At 28.4% G+C, this 15,574-nt stretch overlaps 1 protein-coding gene across 1 annotated transcript in view; it reads right to left on the bottom strand.

Moving 5' to 3' along the window:
• LOC142330236 (DNA-binding protein Ets97D-like) overlaps positions 1-15,307 on the bottom strand; it is a 32,088-nt gene extending 16,781 nt beyond the window's left edge. The window contains exons 1-6 of the mRNA XM_075375391.1: positions 15,210-15,307; positions 9,821-9,918; positions 8,604-8,752; positions 3,244-3,433; positions 2,181-2,313; positions 712-871 (exon numbers count right to left, since the gene is read on the bottom strand). Of these exons, the coding sequence (XP_075231506.1) occupies positions 712-871; positions 2,181-2,313; positions 3,244-3,433; positions 8,604-8,752; positions 9,821-9,903 (715 nt within the window). The 5' untranslated portion in view covers positions 9,904-9,918; positions 15,210-15,307. The remainder of the gene's footprint in view (positions 1-711; positions 872-2,180; positions 2,314-3,243; positions 3,434-8,603; positions 8,753-9,820; positions 9,919-15,209) is intronic.
• Between the last annotated feature and the right edge of the window lie 267 nt (positions 15,308-15,574).

The following is a 15,574-nucleotide window of genomic DNA, read 5'->3' as shown; positions in this document are numbered from 1 at the left end:
ATAGTGATTGACAACAAAATGATGATATTGATGAAGACTGAGAAAAGATGGAGGAATAAAAAGTCCCTGGATTCCAACACTGATTTACTTTTAATGAACTGTTTAAGAAAAGACATTATCCTCCTAATGTGTCTCCAAATAAAATCTCAATTTATTTTTTAGTCAGTTTAATCTAATTTATTAGTAAAAGAGACTAACAGAAATGTAGCTCAATTTTTTGTAAACAGAATAATAATTCATCCAGAACTGTGGAAACCAGTAACATCAGGTAACCTACGTTTTTTAGCCATAATTTTAAATTTAGGTCAAACAGAAAGCCAGATATTTATGACAATCATCAAGTATGACAGATTTTAAATCTCATATAATATATGCTAAAAAAATCAATTATCACCATTTTTATGCATTTTTGTTACACTTAAAAAATGAATCAGATAACACAAGAGTACAAATGGAAATGAAATTATTACAGTTTATGTCATTTGCAAGGAACTATGCTCTTCATTGCAATGAACTCTCTGTTGATATAACATAATAGATTAATTAAAGAAAAAAGAAAAATACTTCAGTGGCAATTGTCTTATAATTCCCATTCTAAGCCTCTTAATTCTAGTTCAGTCTCCTAATTAGTCCAAAACCCTATCGACTGGGTTTGCCCATAAATGTAACAAAAAAAAAATTAATAAATAAAAAAATAAAATAAAATACTACCTTGCTTAACACCATGAAACTCTTCCGGTTTTATTACATCTAGCACAACAATTCTCTTATTTCCTAATGAATCAATAGCTAACTGTAGTTTATACAATACTATGCCATCTCCATTTACACAGTGGTTGACAAGCTCGATAAGATTTTTACTAGAATCCAACTTTTCACATAAAAAAAAAAATCAATAAGAATATCATTATAAAAAAATTAAAAAAAAAATTGAATTTAGAGTGCAAGAGATTTATCGTACACCCAATAGAAATCATTTTATTATAACCATTTTACTGGATTGGTATAAAATCTCTACATTCCTTTCACTAGAGCATTTTAAATAAACATACATGTTTTTTACACTTAACACTGACTGCTGGTCATCAGTCCGGAACAAATGCCATCATCATATAAAATTGCACCCAATACAGCTTAACTTTGGTGATCTACAAGAACTGATTTATTAAATGAGAATTTTACAATAGTAAACCTTACCTCACACACTTTAATCTTTAGAATGCTAATCTACAAGGCATTCTATGTATATACAAACAAAAGGTTGTAAGGAATGTACAGTTATTGTTTTATAGTTTACATACAATCCAATATAGGTTAAAACCTATTACAGCAGTATTGTTTCTTTTGATACTTGCAAAATTCTGCTCGTTTCATTATCTCATGATTTTCATAATTTTTATGAAATGACATAATTGTTTTACATGTAACTGTAATATGATGGAATTTTTTGTTTATGTACTATTTAGGTAACAATAATCTTTGTGATTGTTTGCCAGCACAAACAAGATTAAGTTATACTGAAACAGGAACAAGGTTTACCAAATACTGGATTTATACTGATGCTTCAGCACTAGAATAAAACACAAGTAACATGAATCAAGAATTTTCTAAACAATATAAACGAACAAAATTTCATTATTGAATAAGTAACACAATTTAAAATAAACTTCAAAATCTTTAGATAGCTTTCAATAGTCTGTGAGTTAGTAAGTAAAAAATTAAAAAAAACTGACAATTTAAAAAACATACATATATAACTATGCAGAAATATGTAACATCCAAAAAATGCAATGCAATCAATCAAAGATTACCTAATATGTATAAGAGTAATTTAGCACAGCAAATAAGAAATACAATTCTCTCACTGTCAAAACTGTTACTATGGGTTATATTAATGTTAACAAAATACATGAAGAAAAAATCAGACTCCCAATAAGAAATCGGAACCAGAAAATCAAGTCTGTAAAGAATATTTCTCCAATAAGTTTGAATCCAATTAGATCTATAAAATATTATAAATTTAAAAAAATATTGCAAATGTTAGTGATAACTTTATAATAATATTTTGAATATCTGAATGAGGAAAAACATTCAAAATTGGATAAACTATTCAAATGCAGACTAATAAAGTACATTTTTATTAATATCAAATAAATGAATAACAAAATTTATAAACGTACTTTCTCATAGTTTTGTAAAGAAAAAGAAAAATCACTCAAGTCCAAACTGGTTCGTTCCTCAACCACTGGTCTTAGATGTTCTAAAGGTTCTTGAAGGTTCATATAACAAGAAATATCATCTTGAATAATTTTGCTGTAACAGAAAAAAAAATTAAGAATATATTAACACAGAAAGATATACAATGATTTAATTCTGTCACTGAAATATATAAAAAAATACAGATGGAATTTTATTATTCTTCTATTTCTAAACGTATGATATTCATCCACTACAAGATTCTTAACCCTCATGTAACATTTAAACGCAGACATTTCTTACTGCATAGCTGCAATCAGGTTAATCAGCATTTTCAACAGTTTATTGTTCTCAACTTACTGTTATGATCATTAATCATCAAAAAAATTATGAATTAATTGCATTATATACTTTTAAAAGTTTTAAAACAATAACTTAAATTTAGGACAAATATAAATTTTGAAAAAGAAAGTTCTGAAAAGTTGTTGGCACTGATAAATCTAGTATTTTTAGATGAAACATTTTATAAAATGTGACAATTTAATTCCTGGATACCCATGTAATGACGTTACAGTGATTTGGTTAGAATCATGTGAATAATCGTGCTTTTACATTTTAATATTTGTGTGTGTGTGTGTGTGTGTCACACACAATATCCTACTGAAGGATTATTTTATAAAATCTATGTGAAGCAGTGCACTGAATCAAACAATCATGTTTTGAGTACATTTAAGGTCAAATAAATAGAATAAAATTGCTTATAATAATAATAAATTTGTTTCAATCCTAAATTTTTCAACACATTCCAAAAATCTGTCATGAGACTTCATTTTCATAATTTATTAACAATGCATGGAAAATGGAAAAGTTTGATTCATTTTGGCCATCTGTATTCATCATAGAAAGATTGTATAAGGATGTAAAATAATAGACATCATAGATAACTGATCAAAATAATAGATATCAGAGTATATTACCAAATTTTAAATTAAAAATCATAAGATTACAAACATAACATAAATTAGGAGTATATAATAAATACCTTACCATGATTCAACAATAAAAGATGACTGGTCTTCACTATCATTATCTTTATTAGTAATGTCATTGTTATTACAATTATTATCATCATCAATGTCATCATCAATATTACTATTGTTTGAAATATCTATTGGATCCTCTTCATTTTTTATTGTAAAGTCAGTGTCTTCTGATGCAGTAACAAAATCAAGTGGATCTGAAAAAAAATAGATTTTTAGGACCAGTTGAAATTGATAAACCGATTCTATAATGTCACTATACATAAATAAAGAAAAAATATTAATTTATGAACAATCAAAATGATGAGATCAGTAACTTAATCTAAACAAGACATTACTACAGATATTTACAGACAAACAGGGTTAAAACAAAAAAAAAAATAAAAGTGAAATCAATAAAAAGTAAATATCAAAATGTATACAACAAACTGAATATTCTATTTGGCAAGCCCATTTCATGAAAAACAAACGATCTTAAGACAAAAAAAAACAAGTTAATCTTGGATTAAGTGTGACTCAATTGGTGAGTTCTAAACTTGTACAAGGGTCATTCAATAAACCCTTAGAAATCCAAGAGATGGTGCTCATAGTATCAAAAATGGTTTGCTTTTAGTAAGCATCATTTGTCACTAGAGTGCAGTTAAAGTTTCAACTGTATCCATCAGTGGTTTCGTTTTCATAATCGATTGAAACAACAAGCTATTGTTTATAAATAAAAATAGAAAAAAGTGAGTTTCTTGGTGATTAAACAATTTTACTTAAAAATTTTAACACCAAATGAGATCAAAGCTGAGTTGGATGAAGTTAATTGCATATCTGCTCCTGCATTTGCAACTTTTTACAAATGGGTAAATGAGTTTAAACATGGCTGTACATCCACAAAAGATGAAAATCATTCAGGATGTCCAGTGGAAGTGACCATCCCCGAAATGATTGACAAAATTCATGATATGGTTTTGAGTGATCGACAGATGACTCAAAAGTATGCGAAATAGTTGAGGCCACTGGCATATTAAGATATAAGGTGTTTTCAATTTTACAGAAAAAATTAGGTGTGAAATAAATTTTGGCAAGATGTGCGCCGCACTTGCTCCAGTGAAGAATAAACACAATCGTGTGGTCGACTCTGAGACTGCTTTGGCGCTTTACCGTCGCAATCCTGATGAGTTTCTGTGTCAATACATAATGTGGACAAAATATCGATACACTACTACACTATAGAGACAAAGAAACAGTAAAAACAGTGAGTCATTGATGCCAAATAGGCTCCGACGTATGTGAAGACAGTGAAATCAGCCGATAAGGTGATTGCCACAGTTTTTTGGGATGCATGCGGTATCATCTACACTGATTACTTGGAAAAAGGACAAACAATAACTGGAGAGTATTATGTGTCGTTATTGCACCGGTTGAGTGAAGAAATCAAGAAAAAATATCCTCATTTGAAAAAGATCCTCTTCCATCAAGACAATGCATTGGTGCACACCTGTGTAGTTTCAATGGCCAAAATAATAGAATTAAAGTTTGAAATATTACAAAATCCACCATATTCACTGGATTTGGCCCCCAGTGATTTTTTATTAATTTCCAAACTAGAAAAATGGCTCGGCGGGCAACGGTTCACATTGAACCGTTGGGCGTTCATCGCCCAAGCTGATGCTTACTTTGAGGACCTTCCAAAATCCTACTTTTCAGACAACTTAAAAAGTTGGAGAAATGCTTTGAAAAGTGTATAGAGTTAAAAGGATTTTAACTTGAAAAATAAAAAAAATCTACAAAATAATTTGTTTTTCTATCTTTTTCTAAGGACTTATTGAACGACCCTCGTATTTGGTAGTTCATCAATTAATACTGATACTATATACATCTATATACTTTCTTTCTTTTTCCTGTTTAGCCTCCAGTAATTACCATTCAGATAATACTTCAGAGGATGAACGAGGATGACATGTATGAGTGTAGTCTTGTAGCCATTCCTGAGATGTGTGGTTAATTGAAACCCAACTATCAAAGAACACCGGTATATCCACGACCTAGTATTCAAATCCGTGTAAAAATAACTGACTTTACTAGCACTTGAACACTGGAACTCTCGACTTCCATATCAGCTGATTTGGAAAAATGCATTCACCACTAGACCAACACGGTGGGTTACATCGATATACTTATACATATATATATATATATATATAATATTGATACTAATATTTAAGAATCTCTCAATCAAAAAATATGTTATGGGCAGAAATACTAATGGCTGGAATCAAAGCTCTCTACACTGATTCAAGCTAATGAAATCAACACTCATTCCAGGTAAAACTAAAATTAAGATAAAAGAATACTGATTAAATTAAAGTAACACGTGAAAATGAGTTATTTAGAAGAACAGATCATAAAGTAGCGTGCAAATTAATCCAAACACAGATGTTGTTTAATAAAAAGTAAATTTATTTAGAAAAAATCATACCTGTATAATGACTATTACCAAAAGATTTTCACTTTGATTAAAGTCTGGAGAGTTTCCTGGTCACAGGAACATTTTAATGTTTAGTTCTTTTAAAACTTTTTCTACTGTTTTGGCAGTATGGCATGGCACCTACCTTGTTGAAACACTCTGTTGCATTGTAGAAATTGTATTATTTCTACAAAATAATACAATTATTTGTAGAATTATTATTTGTAGGGAAGGGATGTGTCACAACCCTTCCCTTCAGAATCTTGATATAATAATCACTTTTCAACATACCATCTGCTGGATGTAACGAACAAGGGTCTTCAAATATGAAAAATCCACAAAAAAATTTTTCTAGGAATGTTTAACTAATTGTTGGATAAGAGCCGGTAATGTATTTTTATCTCATGTTTTTCTAACTTATGGAAAACTTTGCCTCTGAATACTGACTCGTCGATAAACATAACATTTTTCCAGTCAGCATATACTTCGGCCCACAAGACCCTATTTTACACATTGCTGGTGTTAAAAGCTGCTTTTTTATTGGCCAACAAGCTTTCCACCCAACTGCAAGTAGTCTACGTCTAACAGTTGTCGCTTATAAATCTGTTCCTCTGGCTAATTTTCGATTAAATCCCACAGCAGATAATTTTGGATCAAGTTTACTTTTTCCAATAACCAATTCTGTGTTGCAGTAGTTTTTTTTTCAATCACATTTGCCTTTTATTTGATGCAAAAATGAACCACTTACTTTAAATTCTTTTAAAATATCATTCAGTGTCCCTAATCCAAAATCACACTCAGAAGATATCTGTCATAGTATCATACTGGTAAGCTCAGAAATAAAAAAAATTAAATTGACTTTCACATAATGCTATTTATAACTTGAAAATTTCTAAATAACCAAACACAATAAATAACCTCAAATTAACACAGACAACTTGAGGAATGGGTGTGATAAGCAGAGTAGCCACAATGTAAAAATAAAGAAAAAAATCTCCTGTTTTGATTAATTTGCACAGTATTGCAGAGGTAATTTTGAAAACACATCCACTGGAAATTAAAGAATAAATCAATAAAGAATAGCTTCCTTCAATTTTATTATTTAGGTAGATTCATTGAATTGAATAATTATTCTACATACATATATATGAATGTTAGTACATTTTATGTGCTTAAAACTCACAAACTGCTACAAAGATCTGAATTTTTATTTTAATGCTTTATTAATTGAGGTTTGAGTAAGATTTTAAGCAAAAATTCAATTTAACTACATATTTAAGTGAGTAACTGTGCTTAAACTAAGACTATGAAAAGCATTTCTAATTTTAATCATTATTTTCCATGCATCAATATTAAGTTCAAACAGTCTACTACCTTCAAGATATCAATAATTTAAACAAAATCTCAATTTTTGGAACTTACTGCTGTTGATACCGCTTGTAAAGAAATGTCCTAGCTAGTGATAGGCCAATCAACATGTGACTGATCCTAAAATTAATTCACCCTTTCTTATTCAGGTTAAAAATTAAACACTTGGAAACATTTACCTTAAAAACATAAATTTTTTATTTGTATTTCTCATTTATCTAAATCAGGCAATTGGTTCTAGAAATATCAGTGATTCAACAGAGAATTATAGTTTATCAATTTTTACAGGTTGGTAAATATTACTTTTCACAATGTCCCTACATAATTTGGAAATGAAATTTTATAAACAAATTTTAATTGTAAATAAGTTTTTCCAACATCTTTAGTTTCAAACAAAATTGAAGCATGGTTCAATTAAAACACATTTTTTTTTACTAGAACAAGGATGAATTGCAAAATAAATTTAAACATACAGAAAAACGTTCACTTATAAATATTTCACTTTTTAATTTTTTGACAGCAAGTATGAAATACCTTGACCCACAATAAAAAGTAATATTTACAAATATTATTAAGTAAATTCATGTTGCAATGTATTCTTTGACTTACAGATATAATATGTGTATTAAAGATGTCAGTGCAATTATTTTTTTTTTTGTTACATTAGAAATGAATAACTATCACAAGCAACAAGTGTAAGGATTATTTTTAAATAACTTTGAAAATAATCTTTGGAAATATTTGAAATGTTATAAAATAGCAATTGAGAACAAGGCTTTAAAACCCGACTCAAACTTAAATAATTAAAAAATGGTTAAACTTCAAACCTCATCAATTATCTTGTTAATTATCACCAGTCACAAAAAAAAATTGACAAAATTATAGATAAGACACTGAAAAAATTCATATTCACCTACATTAACTGCTTCTGAATTACTTGAATGAATAAAAATTTCAGACGTTACACATCAATTTCTTGAGGATGAATTAGTCAGTAGCTAAATTTCTCCCTTGCTTCTGACAAACATAATACAAAGTACAATCCACCACTTGCTTACTTAACATAGCGTTAATGTAACTTTTTTTATTTCTAAACTTGAAGACAAATTCGAATGGTTGACATATGAAACAGACAGACTTGATAAAGGAAAAATCACTAGCAAAAGAATTGCTTAGTAATTAAGCAAAAGAAATAGTTTCCAAAATATTTTGAAGAATGAAAAAAATAGTGACAACAGTATACAGAAAGCATGGGAATGATTAATTTTGTTTGAGAATTATCTAAACAAACCTTGTGCACCCCCTATTAAGTAATAACACTCAATTACAAAGAAAATATATACACACACTCACACAAACCAAATTTTTCAGTATAAAAAACAATTTTTTAATCTTAAATTCATAAAAAAGCACTAAAAATTTTATCAAAATTTATAAAGCCAACAGATGACATAAAATTTACAAAGAAAGAATAAGAGGTTGACTAATAAGAAAATAAAATGAAAATGTTTAATTTTAACAATAAATAAATAGGATTTAATTACCTGTTTCTGTGACACCATTTATAAGTATAGTCGTTAATTCTTCACTTTCACAGTAATCACTCTTATCCAATTCAGTCTTAATTCTTCTCTCAAAAATATGACTAAAAGGTTCATCGCCCATCATTAAAAAATCAAAATCTAACCTCATCCTAAAATCAGGGGAAAAAATAATAAAAGCATTATGGATTATTAAAATTTTCAACTTAAGGTTTAACAGGCAAAACGTCAATAATAGATATTTCTTAAAGTCTAACTTTTGTAATTAGAAATGATTTCATGCTTGACTTTTCCTAGCGACTTCAATTGCTTTTTTCATTCATATTGGTTTACAGCATGTCTACTGATTATATCTTTATCTAAATTTTAAGAAATTAAAAATAAAATTTAAATTTTTTCTTTATTTTAATAAATGTTTAGCCATAAATCTATATTTTATGACTGAACCATAAAGCCAACCATATAAATCAGATTATGGTTGAAAATTTATTCCTGGAATAAAGTTCTATAATTCAGGCTTGTTCATTCAATTTTACAACAATTTTAATCCACTAAGATTATTTTGTAAAAAAAAATAAGTTAGTAGTAGTAATAAATAATATAATTTTGATTAAATTATTATCTAATAATAACTATGCACTGCATTAATATGAGCGGGTTAAAATTTAAAAAATTAACATATAAGGAAAAAAAATTTTTCTTTAGAATTACACTTAAAAGTATATGTCAATACAATAGCTTGTAAAAAAAATACAAAATTGGGTATACACATTTTTGATAGCAGGTTTAAATGATTACTTACCTAAAATATCAGAATATTAGAAATGCAATAAAAATTAATTAGAAAAGGATAACAGGAGGAATTTGTGGTATGAATGTTAATACGACCACAACACCACTTGCTCTAAAACTTGTTTTCTTTCTTTTCTTTGTTCCAAATACAAGTTTTCATAGCACCTATGAAACTTTTCTAATATTTGTAAAAAGCACCAAATAATTGAGAATATATTTTTTAAACAAAGTGTTTTCTATATTTAGGTTTGTAAAGAAACCAAAGGAAACTACTTCATTTCTAAATTGCTCTAATAACCTGGCATAGGGCACTACTTGAGAATAATTATGCCCTTGTAAGTTATGACTAGAGTATTTTGTGTTACATTGATATGGTATCAAATATAATTATAAATTTGTAGCTAATCATAATAAAAAATAAAACTAACTTCTTTGATGATGATTCATCCAAGTATTGATAATCATCATAATTTAAACCAAGAAATCTACCAGAAGTATCGCATTCCATCATTTACATGGTTTTTTCCTGAAAATACAAAATAAAATAAATTACTCATAAAAAAAATTAATTCTATATATACAATGTTTAAATATGAAAAAAATTAACTACATTAAATGTGCTACCTTCCTTTATAACTTTGGTTGTTATACAGTGTCCCATAAAGAAACTTTAAGGATATGTTGTACTGGTGAAAATAATGAAAAATGTTTACCGGTATTTAAACATATACGTCAGGAAATGCCTTGTTTTCAAGTTATGTCTAGCGAAAAATTTTGCCTGGATTTCAGCTCTTCTAATAAAAAGATGCCCTAGTAATTTTGAGACCCAAATTAAGGAGTAAAGTTGGTAGTTTCCAACGTAATTTAACCTGGGAAGTAAGATAAAACAGATCCCAGAACTTTAACTCTATTAGTTTTTAAGATATCTGACATAAAACACAAAATTTGATGTCAAAAAACTTGTTTTAGGTTCGCTGTACAATAACATCTTTGTTAAATGACTAATAAAGGCGTAAGATTTAGTAACAAAACTTGCTGAGAATTTAATTCTGAGAAAATTACTGAAAATAAAACAGAAAAAATGTTAATAACAACTTCTAAAAATCGGTTTTTATCGAAGCAAAACAAATGAAAAATAGACAAGAAAATCACATATTCTTTCTGTACCTAATAAACACCGTTCTTAATTTAGTAAAACAAAAAAAAAATAAATAAAATAAACAAAATTATAAATAGTAACAGAATAGCAAAACCTCAGTAACAGTAACAATTTTCCTCCTTCACAATATACAGAGCACTCTGTCCGACATAAAATATTTCCGGTGGCTTTCTGTATCATCTCAGGATCATTTTGTATAAATTCAATAGCATTTCATATCTTAATTAGTAGCTCTTCTATAGTATTAACATTTTACAGGTATACTATTGTATTCATATGGTCCAAGTAAGTAATCTAGTGTAGTTAAGACAAGTGATCATGGTGGCCAATCAATTGGTCCATCACATTCAATCCTGTTTAAGAAATAAGCATTCAAGTGATTTCTAGCTACTAAGAAAAATGTGGTGTTGCACCATCATACTGTAAAATCATTTGCAAACTAGTTTATAAAGGTACATCCTCCAAAAGAGCTGGCAAATTATTTTTCAAGAACCCAAAAGGTTTTCATTGAAAACAAATGGTCCCAGAATTTTGTCATAAATAATGCCACACCAAACATTAATGTGAAATCTACATTGTAAACTAGTTTCCACAGTACCATGTAGAGTGTCTGCTCCATAAATGACTATTTTAGAATATAAGACTTCATTTCTCATAAAAGTGGCTAAATCAGTAAATAAAATTTGCCTTATCAGCACTGTCAAGAAGCCAATGATACATGTTTAATTTAACCACTGAGGAAATCTGTTGGCTGCAAATTTTGAAGCAGATGCAAAAGAAAAAGATTTTCTTTCCGTAGGATGCACCGCACTTTGTTTTTTGACAAACCAGTGCAACATGAAATTCACTTTATACTAGTGCGTGGGCTACAATGAATATGCTGAACCGCACAACATTATTAACATGATTTACTTGGTATTCAACAGAAAACAAACACGTTGGAGGTGAACCTATTGTTCATAAATGCTAATACACTTAAGAAAATGTTGTTCATATTTGGAATCTGCCTTCCAGGAAATCTCTCCTAATATTCACATCTAGCAGCTTCAGAATTTTCGTTAAAAAATCCATTAACAAAAACCATATTGGCATATTCCTCATTAAAAATCTGAAGTGGCATTTTTACATTACAATATAACACTACACTTCCTTTATAAATATGATAATTTATGACAACAAAATCAAAGTACAAAATTTTCATTGTTAACCAGCTGTTAGTATTGCCAACCTACACAATAAAATGTTTTTAAATACTTTTAAAGCAACATACATTTCAATTTAGTTTTTTACATTACTTAATTTTACCTGTATAAATTATTGAATGGACACAGCTAAAATATTGTTTTATAAATTTTGTATTTCTTTTAAAATTATTTTCAGTAATTAGTGTTTTTTGATTTTAAAAAAGATGTTTATTAGGTACAGAAAGAATACGATTATCTGCCTATTTTTCATCGTGTTTTTGCTTCAATAAAAAACAGATTTTTAAAAGTTTTTATTACTTTTTTTTTTTGCTGGATTTACATTAATTTTCTAAAAATTAAATTCTTTACTAGTTTTGTTACTAAATCTTCCGCATTTATTAGTCATTTAACAAAGCTATTGTACTACAAACCTAAAAAAAAAAAACTTTTTTTTGACACCAAATTTTATGTTTTATGTGGGACATCTTAAAAACACTGAGGTTACAGTTCAGGGACCTGTTTTATCCTACTTCCCAGCTCAAATTACATAGAAAACCATCAACTTTACTCCTTAATTTGGGTCCCAAAAATTACTACGGTTTCTTTTTATTAGAAGGGCTGAAATCCAGGCAAAATCTTTCACTAACAACTCTAAAACAAGGCTTTTTCATTATTTTCACCAGTAGTCCTGAAAGTTTCTCAATTTCTTCATGGGACACTTGTATATTGATATTTTGTAAAGATTTATGCAAACTAGCAACAATACTGTTATCTGAACAGGTTTTATATATTGTAACAATATGAACAGGTTATCATATTATTCAACAGTAGAAAATGTTCTTAAGTTTCACAATTTCCTCATGGGACACCCTGTAATGCCAACAGACACTGTACTTCTTTATGTTCGTTACCAAATAACATATGTATCTACCAGTTAATATATGGGTTGGCAAGAAAGTAAATTCAGTTTTCACAAATAGATAGCTTTATGTTTGTTTTGATGGTCTTATGTTATGATTTTATCTTTTGGGATTTGATAGTTGTAATTTTAGCATACTTTAGAAGCAAACTGCACGTAATTCTGTTTACACTTATTATTTATGTAAATTTTAACATAAAGTGCAAAAACAAACATTTCAACATATTTTACTTTTTTATTTCTGTAAAGGCAACAAAGCTGCTGAAGGCTCACAAAGAGATATGTGAAGTTTATGTTGCTGACTGGCTAATAGAATGCATGTCAAAATTTTTAAAAAAATTTTCATTCTGGGGATTTTTCACTCAAAGGTAGGCAATATTCTGATCGACCTACTTTAGTCGATGAAGACCAATCAAGACCAAAATTGAATCCAAAAAATGAATGATTGTCATATAATTGATCGCAGAGAGGTTAAATATATCAAACATAACTATTGAAAATCAGATCGAATATCTTTGACTTGTTAAGAAGCTCGATATCTGGGTTCCGCATGAATTGAAAGAGATTCACTTAACACAATAAATCAATATTTGAGATATGCATCAAAGGCAGTGAAGTCAACCCTTTATTGAAATGAATCATCACTGGTGATGAAAAATAGATTGTCTACAACAATATCGATCGAAAACAATCATGGTCCAAGCACGATAAACTGGCACAAGCCACATCGAAAGCTGAACTGGATTAAAAAAGATCATGTTATTAATTCAATGGAATTACAAAGTTGTTGTGTGTCTAGGGTTGGGGAACCAAATAATCAATTACTGTTTACAACTACTGTTTACTGTCCACAACTAATAAAACTGGAGGAACCGACCAAAGAAAAAGAGCAAGAATTGGTAAATTGCAAAGAAATCTTGATCAACTAAGTCATAGCAAGGCCTCACATATCTTTGGCAACTCATGGAAATTATTGGAACTCAGCTAAGAAGTGATGTCTCATCCCTGATATACATCTTGTACCATCAGATTACCATTTATTTCACAGTTTGCAAAACTCTTTGAACAGAAAAACTTTCACTAATAACAACCACTTGAATTCGCACTTGATTCAATTTTTTCTGATAAGGACAGAATTTCTAAAAGCACAGAATCATGAAGTTGCCAGAGAGATAGCAAAAAGTTATCAGTCAAAATGTAAAATATATAATTGATTAAAAAATTCATTCTTTGAATAAAATAAAATTAGTTTTATTTCACACCAAAATTACCTTTTTGCCAAGCCAATATTTGTGAATTACTTTTCTTTAAAAGAATAGAAAACTACTTCTGTTTTTATAGTACACTTATAGTATTTAACTTTCTTAAAAATAACAATGAATAGTTATTTACTGCACCTATTACAAAGAAAGGACTAACTTCATTAATAATAACAGAAAATGTTGATTCTAGCTGTTTTAGCTAGGAACTTCAGCTTAGTCTTCATGGTTGGAAAATTAGGTTAAAGACCACTAATCGAAATGAATCAGTTTTAAACCTGTTACATCCAAATTACAGAATAATTCTACCAACATAATTCACATATAGATGGACATGTAAATTTAGTTTAAGCATCTTTAATGAGAAGCTTTATTTAAATTATGAATACATAATTTTGAAATTCTACACTCATTATGATAGTGTTTATTAACTCATAACATTTATATTATTAGGCAATATGGTACTGTTGAAAAAGCTTTGCAATCAGCAGTAGTAAACCAAATTAAACAACAATATATATATATATATATATATATATATATATATATATATATATATATATATATATATTCACACAATGCAACTATAAAACAAATACACATAAAAGAATCATTTATTATTTACATATTTGTACTTAATGAAAAAACTAAACCATATGTAAATAATAAGGTACTTTTTCTGCTGCAATATAAACTTAATTATTACATTATGTATACTGGCTTGGTAAAGTACACATTTATTAAACAATTAATACTAATTTGTTACGTTTCAGTACAACAATATTTGTTTGTAAATTACAGAATAAAAATAAAAGTTAAATGTGGTAAACGTAATAGTATAAATACATTAAACTATGTCAAACACTTCCTTAAATTCACAGCACTAGAATTATTCTCAACTGGAATAAAAATTACATAACATCTAAGCTGATTGAGAAGTAAACTTAAAATGAAATCCTCTCAAAGCAAATCGTGCTTAAACGTAACCTAACAACTCTTTCATCAGTAATGAACCAATTAATCCTACAATAATTTTATTTCCATCCAAAATTCTTAAAAATAATAAATTAAAGTTAAAACATTCTATAACGGAAATTTTAACTAATAAACAATTAAACCAACAACTATAAGAAAAATAAATCCAGCTGTCACATTGAGAAATTGTAAAATTGAGGTTAAGAAACAACTTTTATATTTAAAGACAAATTATACAACACTGAAAGGATACGCAAGTTGCTCAATTTTCAGGTAAAATAGATACCCATAATCTAAACTACATGTATTAAAAATACTAACAGAATTATTTCGGAGAGAAAATATTTAAATAATTTAAAGACAACTTCCACAAGGCCGGTAAACCACGTTGTACATTCTACAAGAATCTTTGGCATGCGATACTAGCGCTGGTGGCATATACATAAATTTCAAGATGGCAGTGGCGCGCAAATGTGAAAATAGGAGGAGAAAAGATTATGGAGGTAGAAGAAGTTTGTTATTTGGGAAGTAGAATTACTAAAGATGGACGAAGCAGGAGCGATATAAAATGCCGAATAGCACAAGCGAAACGAGCCTTCAGTAAGAAATATAATTTGTTTACAACAAAAATTAATTTAAATGTCAGGAAAAGATTTTTGAAAGTATATGTTTGGAGTGTCGCTTTA

Source organism: Lycorma delicatula, chromosome 9 (assembly GCF_047948215.1).
Source record: "Lycorma delicatula isolate Av1 chromosome 9, ASM4794821v1, whole genome shotgun sequence".
NCBI lineage: Eukaryota > Metazoa > Arthropoda > Insecta > Hemiptera > Fulgoridae > Lycorma > Lycorma delicatula.
Note: the sequence above shows the minus strand (reverse complement) of the source record. Positions and strands in the feature narration are given on the sequence as shown.